This window comes from Staurois parvus, unplaced genomic scaffold (genome assembly GCF_062004578.1).
Source record: "Staurois parvus isolate SC_StPar_1 unplaced genomic scaffold, SC_StPar_1.0 ptg000186l, whole genome shotgun sequence".
Lineage (NCBI taxonomy): Eukaryota > Metazoa > Chordata > Amphibia > Anura > Ranidae > Staurois > Staurois parvus.
Window position 1 is genome coordinate 2449005 of NW_028317982.1, and position 28000 is coordinate 2477004.

A 28000-nucleotide genomic window follows, 5' to 3' on the forward strand; every position below is an offset into this window, starting at 1 on the left:
TGTATATTTTAACAAAGCGAGTTTTATTGTACATTATGTGAGTGCATCTGCATATGGGGCACTAAATAAACATACAATTTAAAAAAACGATAAGGCACTATGTATGTTTTTCTTTTTCATTGTTTAAACGAGGATCAATTGGAATAAGGAGCAAAGGGACGGAGAGAAACCGGGCAGGGAGGGAGAGATCCCAGCACCAGCATACAATTAAAGTCTTACTGAGGAGTACATAGAAGTTATCCGAGGCTCATCCCGTCCTGAAGGATTTGATTACATTATCCAACAAATCACCTTTAACTGGAATATAAAGTTATATCAGCCTTTAATTAGGCTAATAAGGAGGTGAGCATATATGAATATTGTTTTTGGAAGCACAGAGTGAAACAACGCGTGGAATAATTTAATCACATTGGGACAATTATATATATACATAAATTTTTGGCACTTTATATATATATATATATATATATATTTATATATTATTTATATATATTTTATCGTTCACATAGATATATATTTTTTTTTATATTTTTATTTCATGGTAATATTGCGTATAAATAATTAAGGCACAGTGGATCACAGCAGCTTAAAAATTGATATATTATTATATATTTTTTTGAATATATTATATATGTTGAAGTGAATTTTTACACTAATATATTATTACTAAGGTATTTTATGAATTCAGATATGGATTAGAATTAATTAATTGTAAGTTTTGGGGCGCATTATTTTTTGTTATCACTTGGATGTTTCATAATTGCACATATATATGAGGATGTGACCGAATACCAGCGAACCATTTAGATAATATACTCTTTGGTTTATAAATTAGTGGCTCACAAGTAAATACATATAACTCAGTTTTATATGCAATTTCTGTGGTGGGAGTGTGTGACTGAAGGCCAAGAAACCTGTGGAGAAGAAACTGGAGAGTGTGTGCTGGAGGAGGGAGATACACAGAGAAAGACCAATATGTGTGTGTGTGCCTGAGGTGGGATCTCACCGGTGAAGGACCAAATTGAGTGCAACTGGTGTGACGTCTCTGGAGAAGGACCAGGAAGAGGATGATCTACACACTGGCAAACTAAAAAATTATAAAATATACGATAGGAAACTGAAAACTAAGAGAAATTGTCCTGCATCCTGGATATCAGCTAATTATACAATGCAACAAACCAGGCTAAGAAAGAGAAGCAATATACTTTTAAATTTAAAAAAAAAATGTATGAACTGGTGATGATAATCCCCAGAAAGCATTAACAATATGTGGTGGTTAGGAAGCACAAAACAGTGGGGATTTTTACTTTACAAACTATGTAAATGAGGTGAAAAAATACTACTTTCTGTAAATAACAGAACAGAATAAAAGGGAAACAAGAATCCAGATCTCCAGTAAAGTGACAGAGGGATAGACACAAAATTAAAAACCAACACTAAATATATATATATTGTACACAACTCAGCAAAGGAAGAATGGGAACTCCAGAGGGACTATTCAGAAAAAAAAGAGAACTGCATAAACCTGCATCATATAGTAATTGATAAAAGTTTATTACCAGAAGAGAGCAATATAAACTCATAAACACTGCGTAAACAAGCTGAAGAAAGCCATCACACCAGTTTTTATTAATTGCTACACAATGCAGGTCTACACTGCTCTCTCCTGTGATGATAAGCCCCAGCTTCCATACCATTAGACTTCCTCCCTTTTATATTTATGCATGTAACCATGACAGATCTAGTAGGTTAGGTTGCAGGAGAATAAGGTGTTATTAACATTGGTGTTCTTTGGTGCTGAACTGAAGAATTAACTAGCAAGAGACCTGGTGGGAAAATTACTGCAAACACCATATTTCAAGTGTCACATGACTTCTTGCTCCTGCTCTCTGCTGGTAGAGCCATACCCGGAACCTTGGACAACATCTGTGCCTATCATACCAAATGCCACCATAGGTCAACATATAATATACGTATCTATCTATTTTTGTACATTTTAATTGTTTAGCTATACACCAATCAGCCATATTATGACCACCCACCATAAACTGTTGAGACATGGACTCCAGAACACCTCTGAAGGTACGTCTATCTATCTCTTTATCTATATCTATCTATCTATCTATCTATCTATCTATCTATACACAATAACAGCACAAATTAATGTATATACAACATTTATCACTTACCTTGAACCTTTCAGATACTCCTTCACTGATGCTGATTGTAAATTCTGCAATCTTAGGAGGGCGAAATTTTCCTTTCTTGTGGTCCCGTTCATATTCGGTCTTTGTCTTCACCACAACCTTTTAAAAGAAATTAAAGTCATATTTTGCTAGTGAAAATGCAAAGATCTCATATTCTGATTGCCTGGAAAATATGCAATTCCCAGTTGGTTTTTTTTAGTGTGAAATAAAGCATTAAAACTAATATTATATTTTCTAATGGCCATTCTGTTTGTCCACATTATTCTTGACATTCTCTCCCTTGTGATTGAGTACAATCAAGCAATAAATTGTGTATCATCCAATTGGATTTGAATAAGGACTTAAAGCAAAACATATAATTTAGCAATAAATGAAAATGGTAAATAGCTATTTTACTTTACGTTGGCGCTCTTTCGTTTTTCTTTTTTTTTTAATGAAGAAAACAAATTCTTGTGGTTGTAACAGCAACTCAAGTCTGCTTATGAAACAGAGCTGTGTCATGGACACAAAGAGGGAGATTTTCTAAAGCTGGGGCACCCAGAATCTGGTGCAGCTGTGCACAGTAGCCAATCTGCTTGTAACTTCAGCTTGTTCAGTTAAGGTGTTACTAAACCCATGAACCTGCATTCACTATATCTGTTCTCCCATAGTATACAGAACATGGAAATGCAATTATTTTTATTAAATATAAACTGAAAAATACATTTTCTCATCACCAGTTAGAGCAGTCTTGTGACTTCTATCAGTGTGCAGCAGCACTGGTTAAAGCTTGTAGGAGGAGTTTTCACTCTCCCGATTGTCCTATGAGGCTACATAACCCCTTGTCCCTCTGTCTGGACAGCATTGATTGGCCCTGTATCGATCACATTCACTCTCCCAAGAGAAAAAGAAAAAACTAGCAATACACATCAAACTGAGCATGTGCAGCTTGCCCCAATGCTCTGTTCTATCAGCAGATGGATTGGAGAAAGTAGAAGGGGAGGATCAGAGAAGACGGGATCAAACAGCCTTTTTACACAATGTGGAGGATTAACCCCTTACGTTCCACAGTAAGTATAACAAGCATGCTTTACTGCATATACAGACTGATTGTAATGTTGTGGGTTTAGTAACACTTTGACAATAAAACTTAGTAGATTATTGGTTTCTATGCAGAGTTGCACCAGATTTTTCACTCTCTCTCTGACTGCAAATGTCCATACTAATTGTCAACCTTCAACACAGGTACGTCTGTAACACACTTTTCAAGAAAGAATCAAATATCACCCTATAGCTTTTATGAATGTGTATCAATAATATCTTAATTAAAGGTACTGCATAAGGAGAAGCTTTTTTGGTGCAGATTTGTGTCCATTGCTTGGTGTGCAAGATGATAACCCTGCCAAAGAGAGGTGGCGGTCCACATATAAAAGGAGAGCTGGACACCAGAGAAGATGGCATACAGCATCCCTGATGACCAGGGGACAAAAGACAGCAATGAAACAACTACATATATGTTGTCAATTGCTGCTGGTAAGTTTTTGTGCCAGGGAACTGTAGATGGAAGATAGTAGTTAGAGCCACCTGAAGCTTTCTCTTCTGTAAGCCCCCTTAAGGTCCTTTCACACTTATGCATATGAGTAACACATATATTTGTTTTATGTTACTGTAAGTATGTAGGCAGGGCTTAATTTATGGCCCCTTTAAAGGTGGATTTCTGCTTTAAATCGTGCCAGGAAATGAGGTGACTTGACATCCTGCTGGCGGGATCCTTTATAAGCTATGGGTGAACTCTAGCCAAGGGGAGCCAGCTGTTGGGACTTCATGCTCTTTTCTGCATCCCCAAGATGGCACCCATTACACTGGGAGCTGAAAGGTAATCTACACACAAAGAGGTCTTACGTTGTTGAGATGATAAGAGAACATGCTTAATTGAATTGGTCCTTTGGACTACCTCATTCAAATTGAATTGTACCAAGCATGTGGCTGCTTGAAGTGTCTGAAGTAGATATTTGTTGCCGTTTGGGATGTAAAGTGAAATAGTACCCTGGTGCATCTCATGAAGAAAAAACACAGAGGGATATACAGTTAGGTCCATATATATTTGGACACAGGCACAATTTAAGCTTTTTTCAGGTATTTACCAAAATATATTCAAGCTATAGTTATATAATGGATATGGGCTGAAAGTGCACACTCTCAGGTTTAATTTGAGGGTATGTACATCCAAATTGGAGGAAGGGTTTAAGGAATTACAGCTCTTAAGTGTAGCCATCCCCCCTTTTTCAAAGGACCAAAATTAAGTGGACAGTTGAATCAAAAGATGTTTCATGGCCAGGTGTGGGCTACTCCTTTGTTATTTATTCATCAATTAAGCAGGTAAAAGGTCTGGAGTTGATTCTAAGTGTGGTATCTGAATTTGAAATCTATTGCTGTGAACCTACATTATGTATTCAAAGGAACTGTCCATGCAAGTGAAACAGACCATTGTAAGGCTTTAAAAATGAAACAAATCCATCAGAGAGATAGCAGCAACATTATGATTGGCCAAATCGAAAGTTTGCTACATTCTGAGGAAAGAAGAATGCACTGGTGAGCTCAGCAACATAAAAAGGCATAGACGTTCATGGAAGACAACAGTGGTGGATAATCTTCTCTATGGTAAAGAAAATTCCATTCACAACATCCAGACAAGTGAAGGACACTCTCCAGGAGGTGGGTGCACCATTGTCAAAGTCTACAATCAAGAGAAGACTTCATGAGAGAAAATACAGAGGGTTCACTACAAGGCGCAAATCATTCATAAGCCTGAAGAATAATAAAGCCAGATTAGACTTTGCCAAAAAACATCTAAAAAAAACCAGACCAGTTCTGGAAAAGCATTCTTTGGACGGATGAAACTAAAATGAATCTGTACCAGAATGAGGGAAGTGTGGAGAAGGCTTGGAATAGCACATGATCCAAAGCACACAACGTCATCTGTAAAACATGGTGGATGAAGTGTGATGGCATGGGCATGCATGGCTTCCAGTGGCACTGGGTCATTGGTGTTTATTGATGATGTGACAGAAGACAGAAGCAGCTGGATGAGTTCTGCAGTGTTTAGAGATATGCTGTCAGCCCAAATTCAGCCAAATGCAGCGAAGTTGATTGGATGACGCTTCATAGTAAAGATGGACAATGTTCCAAAACACACTGAAAAAGCAACCCAGGAGCTTTTTCAGTGTGAGCATAAAAGAATGGTTGCAGTTCCTAAAATTTGTACATGATATTTATGTTCAAACCCTTATTATAGGTACTTGTATAGCGTCGTCAATTTACATAGCGCTTTATTATTATTATTATTATTATTATTATACAGTATTTATATAGCGCTAAAAGGTTTGCTCAGCGCTGTACATTATAGTGGGGGACAGTACATGAGACAATACGTAACAAAACAATATACGAGGGGTTTGAGGGCCCTGCTCTTTCGAGCTTACAATCTAGGAGGGAGGGGATAGTGGTACAGGAGGAAGTGGCTGTGGGGGATGGAGTGGTAGGAGGAGTGGAGGAGATCGGCTGTTAGGTGAGGGCGGGGTAGGCTTCCCTGAAGAGATGGGTTTTCAGGGTGCGCCTAAAGGTGAGGAGGGTAGGTGACAGTCTGATGGATTGGGGTAGTGAGTTCCAGAGGATGGGGGAAGTCCTGGATAAGTCCTGCAGTCAGGTGTGGGAGGTGGAGACCAGGGAGCTAGAAAGTAGGAGGTCTTGTGAGGAGCGAAGATTACGGGTAGGGTGGTATTTGGGTATCAGGTCGGTGAGGTAGTTTGGGGCAGCGTTATGAATGGCTTTGTATGTCTGTGTTAGTAGTTTGAATTTAATGCGTTGGGCAATCGGGAGCCAGTGGAGGGAATGACAGAGGGGGGTGGCAGAAGCGGAGTGGTTGGTAAGGTGGATGAGTCTGGCCGCTGAGTTCAGGATAGACTGAAGCAGGGATAGTCTGCGATGAGGTAGGCCGGTGAGAAGGGAGTTGCAGTAGTCCAGACATGAGATAATAAGGGAGTGAACTAGTTGTTTAGTAGTGTCTGGGGTTTTACATATATATTGTACATTCACATCAGTCCATAACCCTCAAGGGGCATACAATCTAAGGTCCCTAACTCACATTCATACATACACATACTAGGGCCAATTTAGACAGGAGCCAATAAACCTACCAGCATGTCTTTGGAGTGTGGGAGGAAACTGGAGTACCCAGAGGAAACCCACACAGGCACAGGGAGAACATGCAAACTCTCGGCAGGTGGTGCCGTGCTTGGGATTTGAACCAAGGACCCTAGTACTGCCAGGTGGAAGTGCTAACCATTTAGCTACGGTGCTGTCCAACCCCTTGCATTAAAGCTGAAAGTCTGCACTTCAAATTATTTGGATTGTTTTGTTTTGATTTATTTTGGTGGCATACAGAGCCAAAAGTATGAAAATTGTGCTTGTGTCCAAATATCTATGGACCTAACTGTATGATCCCCGTGAAGAACATCAATGCAAACCTGGTCTAGTTGGGAAAGGTGGTGGACAGGGGAAGAGAAGCTTATCCTGCAACCACAGAGGGGATGTTGGGCCCGATGCAAAAGTGTCCCCAGCCAGAGGAGATTCATTATTAAGGGTGACCAGGAATATGTTGGTGAGTGTTGTGTTTAGGACCCATAATATGTACACAAGTAGCGGAAGTGAGTTCTGTGTGGACTGTGCATGGCCTGTGTGTTAGGCCTTAAATATCCCTGGTTAGAAGAGCTTGGGAGAAGAGTGTTTTGGTGACTCAGTCAAGTTACCAGGATCCCCCACAAGTAGATTATTTGCACTTTATACACAACATTAGACTAAGCTTTATTTATGTTAGGTTTCTCCTAAGCCCAGTGCATTGTTTATTCCTGCCAGATCCTGGGAAGTCTTCTCCAATAGGTAGATAGATAAAGATACAATGTGTGGGTTATGAATAATATTCTGTTCTGGCCAATCACTGAGCAGTTTGTAGCAGTGATGTGGGCTGAAGAAGAGGACTAATATTTGGAGAAACCTCCCACAAGGGCCCTTCCCCTTCTAGGCTGTGCCTAGATAGGATGTAGTAGTGGAAGGGCTTTACCCTTCCAAGCTGCTGTCTGGGGAGAATGTAAGTCCAGAGAGGTCCAGTCTTTGATTCTCAAGTTCCTTGCCTGGGGGAAGATGCCACAGCCAAGAAATAATTATTGTTTTCCCAGCTGCCCATCTTGGCCTAGCATGTCCTAAGCTGGCTTGTAGCAGAGACCTAAAGAATCCTAACCTGGCCTGTGGCTGAGACCAAAGAAACTGAAAGCTAGCTGCCCATCCAGAATATACGCCAGCCTGTGGCAAAAAAGTCCCAAAGCTGACTACTGGCAGAGATCAAAAGATGCTGGCCAAAAGAGTTATGTGAGAAGTCTACTGAGCGGAGGGAGTTGTAGCTGTTTTGGGTATCCTGTATCTCATTGCATGATATACATATGTATTTTGTGCATTTACTGTTCATTTCAATGGGTTGTGTGTTAACAATGTAAACATAAAAGTACTATTACATGACTTATCAGTTAAACATGTGCTAAATTACTATGTATAGAAGTGAACCAGACACCAAATAACAAATCATATTTTTACTTAAAATATAGTCTCATGTAGTAAAATGCATGCCTTTTACTGCAGTAAAACATACCAGTAATCTAGCAACAATGTTGTAATTAAAGAGTTCTTTTGGATGTTAGATGCGCTGCTGCCTTCTATTGCCTGCTTGTGGAGGGAAAAGTGGTGCACTGGTGTGAATTGTCTTGTGAGCTGGTTGGGAGATGGTTTCAGCTTATACTGGTATATGAAACTAATTTTATGACCTCATATTACACCCCAGCAAAGTCAAAGCTTTTGAAGAATCACAGAAATGAACTAAAGGAAATTTTGTAAGACCTCATGGACTTGTACTTTAAGGGCCAGTTCACACCACATGCAGTCCAATGCATTTTCTTTCTGCATCAAAAAAGCATTGAGAGTAGATTACATTGTTTCCAATGGCATAGTTCACATCAGTACGGTCAGTTCCAGTTCCAGAAAAAAAAGTAGAACATGCTACATTTGTTCTGCACTGAACTGTACTGGAATGCTGCAAAAATGCTAGTTCTGGGAGGGCACCTATGGACATCTTCCCAGAACCACACCCCCCACAAGCCTCCTGGGGTGCACACCATGCGCAATCTGTGAGTGTTGCATCCTTCAAACACAGCTGATCATGTGCCCAGGTAAAGGGCTAATCAGAGCTACCTTTTACCATGTGATCAGCAGTGTCCAATCACAGCTGATCACAGTGTCAATAGGAAATGCCGGTTATCGGCAGTCTTCTCCTCACGCTGACAGTAGAGCTGGTAAGCAGCATTTCTCAGGGGTAAATCTACACTGATCATCAGGGCACTGATCATCAGTGTCCTGATGATCAGTGTAGCCCTGTCAGTGCCCATGAGTGTGGCCAATAGAGCCCATCAGTATTGGTTATCAGTGCCCACCAATGCTGGCTATTATTGCCTCCTCAGTGCTGGCTGTTGGTGCCCATCAGTGCTGCCTATCAGTGCCCATCAGTGCCACCTATCAATGCCCTTCTATGCTGCCTATCAGTTCCCATCAGTGCTGCATATCGGTGCAGTCTCATCAGTGCAGCCTCATTAGTGCACATCAGTGAAGAAGAAAAATCACTTATTTACAAAACTTTATAACAGAATAAAAACTTCAAACTAATACAAACTTTTTTTAAAACATATTTGGTCTTTTTTTTGTATATTTATCAAAAATAAATAGCCCAGTGGTGATTAAATACTGCCAAAAGAAAGCTGTGTTTGCCTAAAAAAAGATAAAAATTTAGTTTGGGCATGACCGCGCAATTGACATTCAAAGTGCGACACTAAAAGCTGAAAATTGGCCTGGACAGAAAGGGGGTAAAAGTGCCTGGTAATCAAGTGGTTAAATGCCTTTTCATGACCATGATTAAAAAAAAGTCCAAAAGTAGTAACAATCCACACAATCAAGAGCTGCGTTCCACATTCTCCTCTGGCCACCCATCCTCTTCTGAGTTTAGTGGTTCAACACACTTCCTGTTAGTCCCGGGTATCAAAGGCATGCTCTCTGGATTTGCATAATTAAGCACTTCATTCACTTTTATGAGCATTTTTCATGTCACACCCATGTTTAGGACGCAACATGAAAAATGATCACATTCTCCAGCCCCCCACATTCAAACCACGCCTTAAGAGTTCCCCCTTCACTGGAACCAAGGGGCCAAGCCCAACCCCTGAAAAACAACCCCACACCATAACCCCCCTTCCACCAAACTTTACACTTGGCACAATGCAGTCAGGCAAGTACAGTTCTCCTGGCAACCACCAAACCCAGACACATCCATCAGATTGCCAGACAGAGAAGCGTGATTCGTCACTGCAGAGAACACGTGTTCACTGCTCTAGAGTCCAGTGGTGGCATGCTTTACACCATTGCATCTGACGCTTTGCATTGCACTTGGTGATGTTAGGCTTGGATGCAGCTGCTCGGCCATGGAAACCCATTCCATGAAGCTCTCTACACACTGTTGTTGTGCTAATCTGAAGGCCACACAAAGTTTGGAGGTCTTTAGCTATTGACTCTGCAGACAGTTGGCGACTTCTGTGCACTGTGCACTTCAGCATGCGCTGACCCTGCTCTGCCATTTTCCGTGGCCTACCACTTCGTGGCTGAGTTGCTGTTGTTTCCAGTTGCTTCCACTTTGTTATAATACCACTAACAGTTGACCGTGGAATATTTAATAGCAAGGAAATGTCACAGATGGACTTATTGCTCAGGTGACAACCTATCACGGTACCACGCTTGAATTCACTGAGCTCCTAAGACTGACTCATTCTTTCACATATGTTTGTAGAAGCAGTCTGCATGCCTAGGTGCTTGCTTTTAAACACCTGTGGCCATTAAGGTGATGGGAACACGTGAATCCAATAATTTGGAGGGGTGTCCCAATACTTTTGGCAATATAGTGTATCTCCTGTGTAATTTATTTCCCTTACCTTGATGGGCTGACATGTTGTGGCTGCAGTTTTTAGTTTCATGGCTGATTGATTCTCCTGTGTCAATGTATTCATTCACCTAGGGACAAGCAACTTCTTGTTTCAGGTCATGCAGCATCCAATGCATAAAATCAATAATCAGCACACTCCGTGCTGTTGAGGCACAAATCAAATAGTCCAAAGTGTGTCAAACTACAACCCTCATCAAAATCCACAAAACAGTGTAAAAAACCATCCACCACTGCTACTACCTTCCAAAACAAAAATTGCCAAATACCATAATCAAAAAACTGAATATGAGGTAGCACTGTGGTATAAATAACATATACAATTTAAAAACAAACAAATAAAAATTCTTAATATAAATGTCCATAAAAGTATCCACATGCATATATCAAGTCCAAATCACCCAGCCAGTGAAAAATGGTAATATCCCACTAATGACAGTGTTTCAATATATCACAGTTCACTCTGTAGTGACAATTGTTTCACCCCACGTTTACAGTGCACACCACTTCCGCACACTCCGGCTCACTCACCATATTTAAATGCCTCTCATATTAATGCCTAGGCATCTGCTCTTATGTAAGAAAACTCCAGCTACTCCCCAGTGGTCATTTTCTATCATCATTCCCTCTTGCGGGCATTGCAGGCGGCTCATGTTAAAGAAAGAAAGTGCAATGCCTTTAGATCTGAAAAAAAAATCAGTATATAATTTATGAAAACAGACGGGGGGATCTGGAATTAAGGAGATTCCCTACTAATTTTCATAAATCAACTGATAACCCGAGTTCTTTATTTGCGCTAATTTGAAAACACAATAAAAAGCAATAACGTGCAAAAATATATATTTATTAATAAAAAAATCAATGCGAAATGGTAATAAAGTGTAACAGGTGATGATAAATAATAACCAAATCAAAATAGCAATTCAATGATCTAATCAAAAATAATGGTTACAATTTCAAACCAGCAAACATTATCCAATATTAATGAAATAGGACCAAATGCAGCATAGGAAACTATCAGTAACTCAGCAGAATATGACCACGTGAACTCTCTACAAACAGATATTCAAAGCTCAAAGTGTACCATTGCGCATGAACTGATTTAGAATACCATACACAGGACAATCCAATAAGCTTAGAATCTATCTGAGATCAAGAACAAATGTTCCGCTAAGTTGTCTACTTTGTTATATATACCAAACTAAACCCGTGACTAGAAGCAGAAATCAGCTCTGCGAATATTCCAAAGAGAATTTATACTGCAGTTAAAATTATTTCAAATCAACTCCAGAGCTAATCATAACCGTTTTTGGATTAAACAGTTTAGCTGGCGATATAAGGCAAACACAAATTGCCTGCAGGAAAATGAAAGTTGTATGTTACCAATATGGATTCTATGGTATCAGTGATGTCAGCTCACTTCTGTGTGTGTGTGTGTGTGTGTGTGTGTGTCTGTCTGTTCTCCTTTTCTTTCCCTTTCTGTCCCCTAATTTTTGTCACCCAAAAAACCTAGGCAGGCAAAGCTTATCTCGCCTAATTATGACGTCACTCTAGGTATCATTTTCTTCAATAAATGATCCCAAATACCTGAAGGGGGCAGTATAAGATAAGGAATAAATTTAGATTTTTCCTACAACCTCCTGTGCCATGTCAAGGGTTGACTTCTAACATTCAGCTTGTTATAAAGCTATACATTTTAGAAGTAGTTGCTCTTTTGTCAGATCTTGTTAAACAAATTGGGACAAGTGTCACTTAAAGTAGTAGTAAACTCTTTTTTTATTTCACCTACATGTACGTTTATAATAAAGCTTACCTGTAGGTAAATTGAATATATCCTAAATATGCACCGTTTAGGAGATTCTTTTTTAATTTTTTTAAGCCAGCGCATGCGCTCTGAAGGAATGGCATATCCGTGCCGTTCCTTCAGAGCTGTGTTCTGTGGCCTGGGCTCCCACGCACATGCGTGGAAGTGACATCATCGCAGTCCGGCCTGTAGGACAGCCAGAGCTCGCAAACTCGGAAGGAAGACGGGTGAAGATGGAAGCCTGTACAGAGGTGGCAGCGTGCCACTGGAGGACCTAAGGTATGTTTTACATGCGATGCATACTAGCATATTATGACATTACCTTGCAGGGGACTTTTTTTCCCCCCTTTACTGCGGTTTACTACTGCTTTAAAAAAATGTATTACCTAAGTGATTATGAAAAAAAATTCTACGTATACATCTTACAGACATTCGCTGAGGTCATTTGTATGAGATTTCTTAATTATCTAACTTCTTCTGTAGCATACAGACGTTGTAATATAATAAACTCAAAATAATTATTTATAATGCTGAAAACATAATATCCAAAATATATACCAATATGTATTCATGATATATACCAATATGTATTAATTGTTAAAACCCACTAATATAGATAAAATATCTAAAATTTATGGAGATTGAATATGAGAATATAAAACCCAAATTACCTAATTATGCAAGTATTCACTTCAGGTAATAATAATAATACAGTTTACATTTTTGATTAAAATAATCCTGTCAAATAATAATAACATCACATGCAATGTAAATTTTAATATTAACTCTTTTCCAGATGTTCATGGGAAAAAAAATCATTGTCCTTTGTTCAATCATCCATCGTCCCTTTTATGCGGTGCAGTTGTCCTGTCCCCTTAGCAGAAAAACACCCCCAAAGCAGAATGTTTCCACCACCATGTTTGACAGTTGGGATGGTGTTCTTGGGGTCATAGGCAGCATTCCTCCTCCTCCAAACACGGCAAGTTGAGTTGATGCCAAAGAGCTCGATTTTGGTCTATTCTGACCACAACACTTTCAACCAGTCCTCCTCTGAATCATTCAGATATTCAGTGGTCAACTTCAGCCTGGACATGTGCTTTCTTGAGCAGAGGGACCTTGCAGGCACTGCAGGATTTCAATCCTTGTCAGCGTAGTGTGTTACCAATTGTTTTCTTGGTGACTGTGGTCCCAGCTGCCTGGAGATCATTGATAAGATCCTCACATGTAGTTCTGGGATGATTCCTCACTGTTCTCATGATCATTGACACTTCACGAGGTGAGATCTTGCATGGTGCACCAGACCCAGGGAGACTGACAGTTGTTTTGTGTTTCTTCCATTTGCAAATGATTGCACCAACTGTTGTCACCTTCTCACCAAGCTGCTTGGCGATAATTTGGTAGCCCAGTCGAGCCTTGTGTAGGTCTACAATCTTGTCACTGACATCCTTAGACAACTCTTTTGTCTTTGCCATAGTGGAGAGTTTGGAATCTGATTGTTTGATTGCTCCTGTGGACAGGTGTCTTTTATACAGGTAACAAAATGAGATTAGCAGCAATCCCTTTAATAGACTGCTTCTAATCTCACTTTGTTACCTGTATGAAAGACACCTGGTAGCCAGAAATCCTGTTGAATGATAGGGGATCAAATTCTTATTTCCCTCATGAACATGCAAATCAGTGCATTATTTGATAGACATGCATTTCTTTTGAATTTTTTGTTGCTATTCTGTCTCTGTGTTACAATACACCTACCATTCAATTTTTAGACTGATCATTTCTTTGTGAGTGGGCAAACATTTAAAATCAGCAGGGGATGAAATACTTATTTCCTTCACTGTATCTCGTGGCTGTCTGGTACCACCACAAACCCCCAAATTTATAACCTGGGAAAGTATGCTGTAAGTAACTGAGAATGTCTGATGTTAATGTCTTTGTTAAGAAACCATGAAAATCAAATAAAAAAGAACAAAATGGCTTCCAGCATGCCCATGTTACATTATGTGAGATGATAGGTTCAGGCCTTCCAGTTTATTCTGCGAGCACAGAATTCCGACATACCATTAAATAAAAATATAATTTATTGCAATCCCATTTAAAAATCTACTCAGCATAATAGTATAACTATAAACAGTCCATCACATCATCTCAAACAGACACTTCAACAATCAGCCCCCTCTGGTTCTCTGCCGTGCGCTGTGATTTCTGCTGTGCCACTTCCGATGGGGTCCTGACGTCAATTCTGGTTGCCACACACCCCGCCCTAACGTGTTTTGTCTAACAACTTCCTCAAAGGATTGGCCCAAAATGGTTAGTGGTGTGCACTGTACACGTGTGATGAAACAAGTGTCATTATGGAGTGGACTGAAATGTATTGAAGCACTGTCACTTATGGGATAGCATCCAAGCATGCCTTGCCATTTTCTCTGTGTTGCAATACAAATGTGGAAATGCCAATGTGATGAAAACACATCTCTTCTAGCTTGGTGAGATCTCTGTGAAGGCGCTGCCTATCTGTGTCTAATTGCTTTGTAGCTCTCATCTACGCAAGCACCAGACTGGAAGACCCAGGGATTGTGGGATATATAGTTTCTTCACAGGAAATATTAGTTCTAAGACTACATACAGAGGTCATGCATTAACCTGTGCAGTGCCATGCCACACGCTTCATGTTTGAACATGAACCTGTTTTAAACAGAATCTTCTGACACCAGCACGAGTCAGTTTACTCTACTACAGATTGTGCATACAGACCAACAAATGCCACCCAGCAAATGTCACCATGAAACTGCATGATCGGTCAGGAAGGAAGCAATAATACTCAATAATAAGCAATAATTTTCATACTGAAACGCAAAAAAAGTGAAGGAGAGTTTTGTTATAGGCATCAAAGTGTTTTTTTCTTCACTTATACATATTAATGTAATCTAAAAAAAAAAAAATCAAAATACAGTGAGATGTGTGGGTGGCATAAGAGCAGTCCTGTGAGCGCTTACATTATTTTATGCTTTAAATCCTTGTTGGTGAGCAAAGTAGTTGCGACCATGCTATTTGTAAAGCCAAGACACTCTAAATGAATCGGCATTAGGACATCTACTTGGACAAATGAAAATGTGCTCTGTACTTGTTTAAACTCCATCACTAGCCGAAATGTTCTCCGTGCAAAACTTCCCTTTTATTACAGAGCAATAATATTAAAGCGATGACTATCCGTCTCCCTGACATCTCTTCATTGTGCTCAATTTATGGTAAACTCAGAATCCTCCTTCATACCCAATCTTTAAATTCTGGCAGCATTCTGCAGTGCCATAGATGCATGTCACGTAGATAAGAATTATCAGTAAATGGCGCACTTCAGCCTAGCTCTCTGCTGCCCAGGAATCGGCTGCTATCTATCACATTTTAATTTGTTAAAAAAAAAAGAGAGAGAAGAATATCATATGGTGAGGCTGAATTATCATGTATTTGATTTTTAGCTCAGTAGGAGGCTGATAGGAATACATAATACCTTGAAAAGGAAAAAACTTCTCAATAATCTCTTGTGAGTGCTGCAATGCAACGGGGACAAAATCGATTCGTTATAGCGAACAGTAAAAGGGAAGCTGTTATTCTTTTACCATGACATTGTGGGTTTGTCCTTAATTCTGAACTCCAGGCAACCATAATGACACAAATTAATAAAATTAATAAAACTCTTTATTAATTAATACATTCTGATTTTTTTTCTTATTTTAGGCAGTAATCTGACCTGGTATCAACCTCTTGCAGCCTCTGTACTGCAGAGTTCAGACTGGAGGAGGGAGAGGTATCACAAGGAGAAGGTCAGTTGTGTCACACTGTTAATTATTTTACAAGGAACTTGCTGGTAGTAGGATAGGGCAGAGAGATATATTAACCGCTTCCAGACCGGACACTTTTACCCCCTTCCTGACCAGGGCAATTTTCAGCTTTTAGCGCTATCACACTTTGAATGACAATTGCGCGGTCATGCAACACTGTACCCAAATGAATTTTTTACCATTTTTTTGAGATAGATAAAGCTTTATTTTGGTGGTATTTATTCACCGCTGGGATTTGTATTTTGTTTGCTATGTAAATGAAATGTCCAAAAATTTTGAAAAAAAGTGTTTTTCTTATAACATTTTGCAAATAAATAATATTTCATCATAAATCTTAGCCAAAATTTATTCTGTTATCTTTTTAGTAAAAAAAAAAAATCCAAATTAGTTTATAAGCAAAAATTATAATTTTTAAACATTTTTTTTTACATTTTTATTTTATTATATTATTATTTTTTATTTTTATTTTTTTTTTTACATACTGTCACCCTAGCAGTACAGTGTCACCATGGTGACACTGTACTACTTGTGAGGGGTGATGAAGATTTTTTTTTTTTTTCTTACACTGATTGCTTTTACACCCATATAGGATGTAAAAGCAATCATTTCTCTTTCTCTCTGTGTGCATTCATGCACTCATTGAGAAGAACTGAGTGAGCTGTGATTGGTCACAGCTTGTCACATGGTACAAGGCTTTTGTGAATAGCCTTGTACCATGTGACCTCTGTGATCATTCACAGATTTCACACATAGTAAGCAATGATGTCAGAAGTGACATCTTGCTTACTTTGCATGTGATCACTGATTGGCCAATCAGTGATCACATGATCGGGACCTCGTACAGAGGTCCCGTCCGACGATCGGTGTTTCACTGTATCCGGAGGACACAGCGGGCACTGGATCGCGGTGCTGCGCGCTCCCAGGGAGTGCGCACAAGCAGGGTGCGGGGAGGCCGTTTATAGACGGCCACCCGACCCTGCAGTGCCACCATCCGGCTGTTTATATACAACAGCCGGTCGGGAAGTGGTTAATCAGTATGCTGTCCAGTCAGAGGATGAGGGAGGGACAAGACCTCTAAGTATTAAAGAAGAACTCTGGCAAAATTTTTATTTTCCCATGCAGTGGGGCTGTGCCCGTACTGCATGGGTTAACTGCTCATTTTTGTCCAGGGGTGAGGAGAATGGAGATATACTTTCCTAATCTGCTGATCCTATGAGTGCAAGACCAGTCCTTGCCATTCCTGTACCCCCCCAAATACTAGCGGTCATGTGAATGGACTGTTCCTGACGTCATCACACCTATAGACCTGATCTGTACATGAGGACGTCAGAAACAGTCCATCACAGAACATGAGTAATTGCTGTTTTCCAGAGGATCGATGGATTAGGAAAGCTTTTCATTGTACCCCTGGACAAAACAAGCAGTTAACCCATGCATTCTGGGCACAGCTGGCTGGACCATGGGAGCCTATGGGCAAAATCACAGCTCCTGGAATCCACAGCTGTTGTTGCGCTGTAAGTTCTGGAATATACTGGGCGTGGGAGGCAGACCCTGCACTGAATATTCAAGCAGCCTTAGCCAATTCCTGGCCAACAGAGTGACCAGCAGGGGGCTGAGATGCACATAAATAGTCTGGCGCCTGGAGCAGCAGGGTCCTTTGCCCTGGTGGAGAGAGACTCAACCTGGAGGGGATGTCTTCCCTCTTGGGCTAGCAGCTGAGGCCTGCAGGAGGTTGTTTGAGGCCCTAGCTCAGGAAGAGCTGGAGGCTTACTGCTAAAGTGTGGAGAACAGTCAAGAGGAAATCTGTCGAGGATCTGGCCTGGAGACTCAGAGAAGGAGGCATTGTCCATATATACAGGGACACAATGAGTGGAGATCTGAGTGTGAGAGATCCTAGAAAGACAGATACTGCTTTAACTCTTCTTTGAGAGACTTTTCCAGATTGCTGACTCAGGGTTGTTTCCAGTGTGGGATCCCTCTGAATCTGTATATTCACATTTATCCCAAGGCCTACTCTATACTCTATCCCAGTTTTCTAAGCAATAAATCTCAAAAAGACACTGGGGGTTTACTAAAACTACATGGTGCAAAATTTGGTAAAGCTCTGCAGGGAAACCAATCAGCTTCCAGGTTTTATTTCCAAATTTTAATTGAAAAAGCTGAAGTTAGAAGCTGATTGACTACTATGCACAGCTGCACCAGATCCTGAGTGAACCAGTTTTAGTACATCTCCACCACTATCTGCCTGGTTATTTGGTTAAAAGATTGAGAAGCTGTTGTTTGCCTGGTTGCCATGTATCCAGTAGGGAATAGAACTAGGGATAAGATCACCAGCCCAGTCTGGGGTCTGTGCTACACATGTAATAATTATAAAGTAGGTGTTATCCAAATTTGGCTACAAACGTGGTAATACATTTCAAAGAATATGTAAACACAATATTTCATATTCCTGATATGTGCCTGCTATACCATGTACCTGTATGAAAAGAATCCCATTTGTATTGCTTACTTTGTGTGAAATCCCTGGTGTTCCTGCCAGTACCTCCGCTTTCCTATTAAAAACTGACCACACTAGACATGAGAGCACACCATGGTAAGTTCTCTAGCTGAACTTAGCCTCCTCTCCTCCAATGATAAGATAAAAAAATCTGTTCAGTGGGCAATTTGACACTAACTGACGCTGGGTGGGAACTGACTAAATGACACTGACATCATCAGTGACACTAATACAATGATCAGTGCTGATACCATGCGTTGTCACTCTACTAATGACACTGGGCAGGAAGGGGTTAACATCTAGGAGAAATCAAAGGGTTAACTGTGTGCTGAACAATGTGTAATGTATGTATTATGTGCTGCTTTTACTAAGCGATGTTTTTTTTTTATCTCCCTGCTTTGCAGGGAGTAAAAACTGCCACATCGCTGTTGTCTGTACAGAGCCCTGTGCTGTTTGTCAATCCAGGACTCTGTACTGTCATTCACTAAGCTGATCAGCAGATCTCGGCCATAAATGATTGGCTGGGAGCTGCTGACTCACTTGTGCTGTAAGCGAAAGACAGAACAGGTCGGGCATGTATGTACGTCATCCAGTGCAGCGGGCTGCCCTGCCACAGTAAAACTGCATCCGGAAGTGGTTAAACTGAATGGGTTGTTTTACAGGATGAGGGTTTATAATCACTTTAACACATACAGTAGTCTATTCTTTTCATTTTTTTGACTGTTTGATTGTTACCATAGCAACCCATCAAGGATAAGTTGTGAAAGCGTTAGTTGTGGCAGGCCCATCTGTCAATCAGCACCTTAGAAACAAGACTGTAAGAGACAATAAACGTATAACGATCTAATCTCTTAAAGGAGACAGGACCAGAAAGTCGGAAGGAAGGACCACATGTGCATTTTAAGGAGGAAGCCCAGTTTAAATCTTCTATCTGCTTAATTGTATCCCAAGAGATGAGCCATAGTTCATGGACTCTCTCTCGGGTGGCTAGAATATGTAAGGTGAATGGCTCTGTGTTTGTTTGTTTTTTTGCACCTTGTAAATAATACTGGGACTCCAACTATGATATGCTGACTAAGGCCAATGTAAAGCTGGCTACACATAGTTCGATTTTTGTTCAAATGTTCGTTGAAAAATTGTTCCTCAGAACATTTTTTCTTGCCATCCTTGAGTCAACTAATCCCATTCAAAATCTCATTAAAGCTGGCCATACCTGGTTCAGTTTTTTCATTCAGCCAGTAGGAATGGTCTAATTTCGATCCATGTAAGGACAGCTTAAATTTCATTCAGACCCGCTACTTGACCATTCAAGTCCCAGACCAATCAAACAGGTTTCATTACGTACATTTTTCCAAAAGGAAAAACGTATTTACAGTTAGAATTTCATTAGTTCAAGAAAAGTTTTCCAGCCCAGTACTGCAAAACTTTTGGAAACAAGGTTTCTTCACAGTGAGAGCTGTGAACATGTGGACTAGACTCCCTCAAGAGTTGGTTTTGGCCAACTCAGTGGATTGCTTTAAAAAAAAGTCCTGGATTCTTTCTTGGATACACAGAATATAACTGAATACTAACATTTATAGGTAAGGTTGATCCAAGGAATATCCAATTACCTCTCGGGGGAATCAGGAAGGAATTCTGTCCCGTGCAGGAGCAAATTGGATCATGCTTTGCCTTCCTCTGGATCAACTGTGAGTATAGGATTATAACTTTTTTTTTTTAATGGTTGAACTGGATGGACTTTTGTCTTTTTCCAGCCAGACTAACTATGTAACTATATTCAAATTTACAGACGTCAATTTATAAAATGACCCTAGTATGTAAATATAATCAAAATATTCAAGCGAGTGCTAAATGAGAATAAATATAGAAGATAAAGTGCCAAACAGTGCAAAAAGTGCAATAAAGTGAATCAAGAAATGTCCATAATACAATATAGTATTGAATATCAATCAGCAAATATCAATCCATAATTGTCCTTATATAGATCAAATGCAATGTAGCCAAGTGCAAAGTGCATGCATGCAAATATTCACGAAGGGGATCCACCACCTTGGACGGATGTACACTCACCAGAGAGTAAACATTAATAGGCTTCTGTTTGAACCTGTCAGATCTGGAGGTGAAGAGGCAGCTAAGGGGTTAATCCTACTGCTTCATCCGGAAAGAGATGGGGAAGGTGTCCCTTGTCCTGGGAAAAATAGCTCTCCTCAACTGCCTCCTTTCATCAATTCCAACCTCACACTGCTGCCTCAGACGCAAATTAACGCTCAAGTACTAAATACGCATAGCGGTAAAATGCGTTTAGGTGTGTTTAAGCGCATCAAGTGTTTTTTATTTTTCAATCAAAACGCTGCTGCTCCAGGACGGCCTGGCAGTGGGTTTTTTTCTGCCACAAAACTCTCCTGCATCTCAAATCATATGTGTGCATGAACACATAGCATAACATGCAGGAGGGTTTACAGGCATTAAAAAAAATGTCTGACACTCGTAGGAGCAGCTGTAAAAACGTCCAGTGTGCCTAAGGCAGAGGGAATGTGATCACTTATAAAGAAGAATAAAAAGGTGCATGTAATGTTTTTTATATCTATATACAAATGTTTTACCTTTCATTTCTATTTTAAACTGAATGGGTTGTAAATTGAGGGTATATATATACTTTGAAGCCATTCTAAAGGTTCTTTTTTTGTAAAATAACAAACATGCCTATACTTACCTACTGTGTGCAGTGGTTTTGCACAGAGCAGCCCAGATCCTCCTCTTCTTGTTTCTCCTCCTGGCTCCTCATGTCTGTCGGGTGCCGCCACAGCTTTCAATGGGGGCACCCGCTGCTCCTTGTGTGAATGGCCCCCTCTCTCTCCTCATTGGCTGAATGGCTGTGATTGACAGCAGCGGGAGCCAATGGCTGTTTCAGCAAATCAGGAGGCAGAGACCTAGGAAGTGGTGTGAAAATGACAGTGGGTGGGATGGGGAGGTGCTAATCATGGAGTGTGTGGCATGCTTTGGCAAATTTGGCAGTATCTTAAAGAATAAAGTATCAAAATAATCATTTGCCAGTAACACCCACTTGTGCTCACCAGGGCATCAATTTTTAAAGGAGAAGTATGGACAAAGCTCTTTTGGTCCTACTATCTATTTTAAATTCCTTTTAAAAATATTCTTCCCAAATATATTGTCATATATTTGAAATACTACAATTTTGGCCGTATGTAATACATTTCTATATATATATATATATATATATATATATATATATACACACACACTGTATGTTGAAATGCGTTTTTATTACAAGATATATGAAAAATATTTTTAAAAATACATTTTCAAATATATTGTATGTCTTTAAGAATACATTTATTATATATTTTCAGAATGCATTTACAAATATATGTAAAAATATATGTTAAAATTACTTTTTTATATTTAAAAAAAAATCTGGAGAATATATTTAAAAATCTATATTTTTTAAAAAATATTTTTCATATATTTTGTAATATATAAAAAATGCATTTCAACATGCAGTATATATATATATAAACATTTTAAATATATTTAATACGACCAAAATTGTAGTATTTCAAATATGTGTCAATATATTTTGGAAGGATATTTTTAAAATATATTTAAAATATATTTTTCTTCCATGTGGGTCACTTTGTTCTGCACTCCTGTGACCCATATTCAGCTGACAGCGGGTTGGGTGTGATCTCAGCTATAAGTCTATATAACTATAAAGTCTGTATACTCCCAGATTCCTGACCGACAGCTGGCTCAGCCTCTGAGCAAGCAGCTGAGAGCCTAAGCCAGCAGCTCCCACTCCCTCCAAAGCCTGGCACTCAAGTGAGCGCTGGAGGGGCAGAGCAGAGTACCAGTGACTGACAGTTACCGGCTCTTTGCTCACTGCAGACCGAGATCCGAGCGATCAGTGGTCTTGATCTCTCACTTGTCACACTTAGAGACGGCGAATGACAGAGGCAGCACTAGACCAATGCTGCGTTCCACCTAGGTGAGTATGTGTATATGAGTAAAAGTTTTTTTTTAATTACTGAACTTTTCTTTTAACAGAATACTCATATTTTAGTGTAAGGTTTAACTGTACAGCTAGAGAGATGTGCCTCCCACACACGCATGCACAAACATCAGGACAGTCATTTTCTGTTGGAACCTTAATAAAATAATAATTACACAGCAAGGTATTTTTTTTCACGGCACCAGGCCAGTACAGCAGTACTACTGCACCGCCAGCCACTCCAACAGGCCGCAACAAAGGAGGAGGAATTCCATGTGTGCGGATGCAGACTCAGCTTTGTGGAGGTGCCTAGGCATTGGAAACCTTGGGGCTCCCTTCACAGGTTTCTGGAGGTTTCTCATGCATGCGCTCTAGTGGGATAACATTGAACTAAGTAGTGTGCACATCGGCTTCTAGATGGAGATGACCATCACTACTATACTTTGCATATACTTAGGTTGCGCCAAAATTTGTTAATGAACTGACAGCTGAAAGACGGTGAGCTTTTAAGACATAAACTATAATGTGAACCTGATATCTATGGTTTTTGTACTTTAAAGTGTAACGGTTCGATTTTTAAAGAAATAACAAACACGTTATACACACCTGCTCTGTGCAATAGTTTTGCATAGAGCAGCCCTATCCTCTTCTCGGGTCTCCCGCCATTGGTAGTTGCTCCTCCCCCCATTGAATGCCGGCCAAAGCAAGCCGCTTGCTATGGGGGCACTCGTTCTTGCTTGCTCTTAAGCCCCGCTGCAACCCTCGTTCCCTCCTTACTGGCTGTGATTGACAGCAGTGGGAGCCAATGGCTCCCGCTGATGTGTCTGAGCCAATGAGGGAGCAGAGAGAGATCACTAAGTATACATCGGCCAGTTCAAGGGGAACTGTCATCTTTTTAATGTTGTGGCTGATTGGGCTATAGATATTTGAAACAGACATAAAAAAATGTATTTCTTTTCTATAGTTAGCAGAGAGTACTTTGTACAAAAAGATACTCCAGTCTCCCACGACTTGCCCGGTCTATGTTTTTTTACAATTTAAAATAACTTTACAAAGGTCATCATAAACCACAGACATAAGGTGATGACTTTGTGAAAGCACAGAAATGCAAAGAAAAAAATCAAGAATCAGATAAGCAGATTAACGAATACCAGACAGGACCGATCAATATCTCTGAACTTTTCACTGTCTATTTGAACTTGACTTTGCCAAAGAAGAAACATATTTCCAATAAGAATCTAAATGTTTAACCTTTATTTTCAGAATATTTTCTATTAGGCATAATTCTGTTTTTAAAGCAGACTTCTCGGTAGATAAAACTTTTTCATGTTAAAATCTATCTATGGACAAAATGAGAAATCATTTGTTCACTTGTACGTTGTATTTCACTTGTTTCTAGCCTACTCTATTCATCTGAATGATCTTGAAGAGTGTAAACGTACTTTGTGAATATTGCCACACATTTGCTTCCTTGAATTCTGTGACATATATTCACTATGCCCAGTGAGTAGGCACTGCTGTGTCACACATTTCACAGAACCTGCCTTCTGAACTAGAGAGGTGAAGAGAGGAGGAGTTTCAGGAGGCGGAGTCAGTACAGGAATCACTGCTTCCATGCAGCAAGGTACCATGGGATATGTAGTTCTTAGAAATTGAAGGTAAACAGCAAAGCATGTGGGGAATTCAAGAAGTTGTGGAAAGAGATTCCCAGACAGAACTCACAACATGAAAGGAGATTTTTCAAGCGGGCTTATATTAGTGTAGCCAGGTGCCAGCTATATCATTATGCCATTTACAGATGAGACTATGATTAATCCTTTTCCCCCTGGTGCCCAGTACTGGAAGTGCTACATCACTTCCTGTTAGCAGAGTGGCTTCAGTTTGTCTGACAGCAGATGATCTTGGGACCTGTGGTTCTATAGCCAATACATCCTGTATTCCTGAGTGCTGATTGAACTACAACTACAAGAGAGCTGGCGAATGAGAAAGAAGCTGGAAAAACAGATATATTCTACAGCAAGGGCTTGGTTTGCTTTCTTGGTACAGGATTCAGAATTGAACTAAGGGGAACTGCCATTGTCCTCCAAAGACTGCTGGCTACTACTACAGGACTCTGCATACCAGTTCAGCACAGCAGTGTTGCCGATCGCCACACCGGGATCACTTCAGCTTCTCTGCATTGGGACTGTCACTGTCCGGTCTTCATGCAGACATCTCTGCTTGCTACACTGACAGGCTGTCAGGCAGTAACTCTGCACCTCCTGCAAACAGCCAAGAGCCTAGGCAAGAACTCTTCTTCCTAGGAGGTCATGCTATCCATAGAATTGGTGAGCGAGCAGATGCCAAACCTCTTTCTGTCATCACTCTAGAGACATTGCATGCAGACACCTTTACATCTCAGTTACTAGGAGACTTTTGCTTTGAGCAGTATCACAGCTTATCTGTTTAACTTCATTGAATTACCAGTATTCACTAATGCTTATGGGACCCACCATTGCTAGCAGAAAACAACGATTACCACCATATCAGGAACTTAAAACATCACAGGACTCAAGTTGCAATCTCTAGTTAAAGGGACCTTTTCTCTTCTAAGGCCATTGCTATTCCAATTGGGATACCTATATCTATTCATAGCGGAGTGTATGTTTACATCATTTTTTGCATTCCCCATTGCGGCGCCAGTGGTCCAGAGGATGCTGATAAGTCAACAAGCCTTTTCTTCCCCTTCTTGCTGCTGGTGTTGCAATTAAATGGTTCAACTTTACTACTCACAACTGTATTATCTGTTAAATGTTGATAATTGATTATTTTTATTTTATCAGTGTTCTGCTTTTATATGTTAACTGGAGTTGTACATCCTAAACCCATTATTCTTGTGGTCTACTCTTTTGAACAAGACTAATATAGAGATGCTAATAAAGAATCCTGTCTCTTGCATTATTATCCTATGCTGTTGAAATATGTCTGAACCCAGAGTGTCAGAGGTGTCAGGATCCTTGCAATGTCAGGGCAACCACTGGGGACAAGCATTATCAAGTGGCCCCTACGGGGGTAGCGCTTCATTGGGTTGTCACATTGCTATTACAATGCTGATGTTATAAAATTAAAGTGTATGCTGTAACCATAGATTTCCCTCAAGTGTATGTATGCTGAGAAATGAGTAGGTATAATACTAGTCTGTACTTATGAACCCTGATAGAGATGGCAGGACTGGCCCTGACAATATGATGACCAGATGTCCCCATTTTCTGGGGACTATCTCCAAATTTAGGAACCTGACCCCATAAGGAAAGTATCCCAGATTTTGTCCACATTTCTAAAATGCTGTACACGGCCTGTGGGCTGCGAGGTAATTTACCCTAAAACATTTTTCTTCCTGAACTACCGAACCTAGAGGAGGATGAGCTGTCTGTACTTGGAGGAAGGAGGGGAGGGGTAGGTCCCGGCTGTGTCCATGCTGCAGCCTGCACTGCATTTTCTGGCTGACTGCCTTCAAGCTGCAACTGCTCCTGATTAGCTGCTACACATCTTCCAATGCTCAGGTTGAGCTGGGAACTGGGCATCATTTCCTTACAGTGTCATTGTTATTACCCCAAGCTGCAAGACACTCTGGTGACTGTGTGGCTGCAATGTTGGCCCATCAGCAGGATCTACAAGATGGAGAAGAGCAACAAGGGTGTCTCCAATGAGTAACAAGGGGCTTTCCAAAAAGCCTGCAGAGCACAAGCCTCTTGAGAGTCAAGGCCATTCATTCACCCTCTGCCTTTCTATTGTACCCCAATTCTCCCTTTGTCCCTCTATTGTACTGCAACTTCTCCTCCGACCCTGTTATACCCCATTTTCCCCTCTGTCCTCTTGTGACCTGCTTTGTCTCTCCTCATACCTGACCATCCAATGACTTGCTCATACCTGACCTGCCCAGCTACCTCCCAATACCTGACCTCCTATCTCTCCAGGGTGCCACAGTAATTCATCACACCCCTAATGCCTCTCGTATGACTGTACTGTCACGATTGCTTGTTTGTTGCTCATGTATTCTAACAATTGTATCGTAAGTGATATATAGAATTTCACGTTTCCCTCAGTTCCCTAAACACAACCCTTAACCTCAGTGTAGACCCTAAACCATACCCCTAACACAAATCCACATATTAAACCTTCAAACAATAATTAAAACATATATAAAAAAGTAGCCTACAAATGAAAAAGGTGGTGACTCCTCACTTGACCCTCCAGCACAATCCCAACATCTGACTCACTTCCATAAGACACAGAGCCACAGCTCGCTCCCTCCCAGCTCTCTTCTCATTGGCTCACTGGCTGTGATTGACAGCAGCAGGAGCCAGTGGTCTCCTGCTGCTGTCTCAGCCAATGAGGAGGAAGAGTCCCCAGACAGCAGAGGCTGTCAAGAACTAATTCTGGATTGGAGGGGGCTCAGGTAAGGATTGGGGGTGGGGGGCTCCACACAAGGTTTTTTACCTTCATGCATAGAGTAAGTGAAAAACCTTGAGCCTTTAAAACCACTATAAGCCGGCCACAGATGGTTCGAAATTCAGCCAGTTCAATACAACCAGCCTGACAGAGGGGAAACCTTCCGCTGTCAGAATACAATAGCGCAGCAGAATGTATTCCCCATCAACAATGATTGTGTTGATGCGGGAATCAAGTGATTTTATTTCCGTCAACCCACAGTTGAAGGAAAGAAAATTGCTTAACCGCTTGCCCACCGGCCTATAGTAGAATTACGGCTACAGGGCGGAGGATGCGCAAAATCACATATATATATACGTGATTTGCATTTCTGGGTAAGGGACACGCACACTGCCATTGGTGGCTACAGATGTCAATCACCGAGACCCAGCCGCAGATTGCCCATGATCACCGAGTGAAACTGACAGAGGAAAGACCTGTGTGTAAGCAACACAGGCCTCTCTTCTTCCATCAAGGACATACTGCTCTGTATTTCTCTGCACAGCAGAGAAATACACAGCAGCATGTTTCCCTAGTAAAACACACACAGCACATTATGGAAAACAGCACACAGGTAACCCTTTGATCGTCTCAGACCCCTTCCTGCCCAGTGTCATTGGTACAGTGTCATTGTTTTTTATTAGCACTGATCACTGTATAAGTGTCATTGGGATGTCAGTGACAGTTAGTCAGTTCCCCCCCCCCAGTGTCAGAATGCCCGCCGCAGTCCCGCAGTCCCGCAGTCCCGCAGTGCGGGTATTAGTCGCTGATCGCTGCCATTACTAGCATAAAAGAAATAAAAATTTCAGTATATATACCATCATTTGTAGACACTATAATTTTCACGCAAACCAATTAATTTATAAGTATTGGGAATTTTTGGCCTACAGTTATGATGAAATTTGATTTTTTTAAATAATAAAATTTAAAAAATATATATATATTTTTTTTTAAATTGTCGGTCTTTTTTTATTCATAGCACAAAAAATAAAAAACCGCAGAGGTGATCAAATACCACCGAAAGAAAGCTCCATTTGTGGGAAAAAAGGACATAAATTTCATTTGGGTGCAGTGTTGCATGACCGCACAATTGACAGTTAAAGTAACAGTGC

The 28000-nt window shown here is 40.5% G+C and overlaps 1 protein-coding gene across 1 annotated transcript in view; it reads right to left on the reverse strand.

Annotated features, from left to right (window-relative positions):
- The window catches only part of NSG1 (neuronal vesicle trafficking associated 1), a 134730-nt gene that overhangs the window by 94662 nt on the left and 12068 nt on the right, over positions 1 to 28000 (reverse strand). Inside the window, exon 3 of the mRNA XM_089677400.1 lies at positions 2190 to 2306. Coding sequence (XP_089533526.1) covers positions 2190 to 2306 — 117 coding nt within the window. The remainder of the gene's footprint in view (positions 1 to 2189; positions 2307 to 28000) is intronic.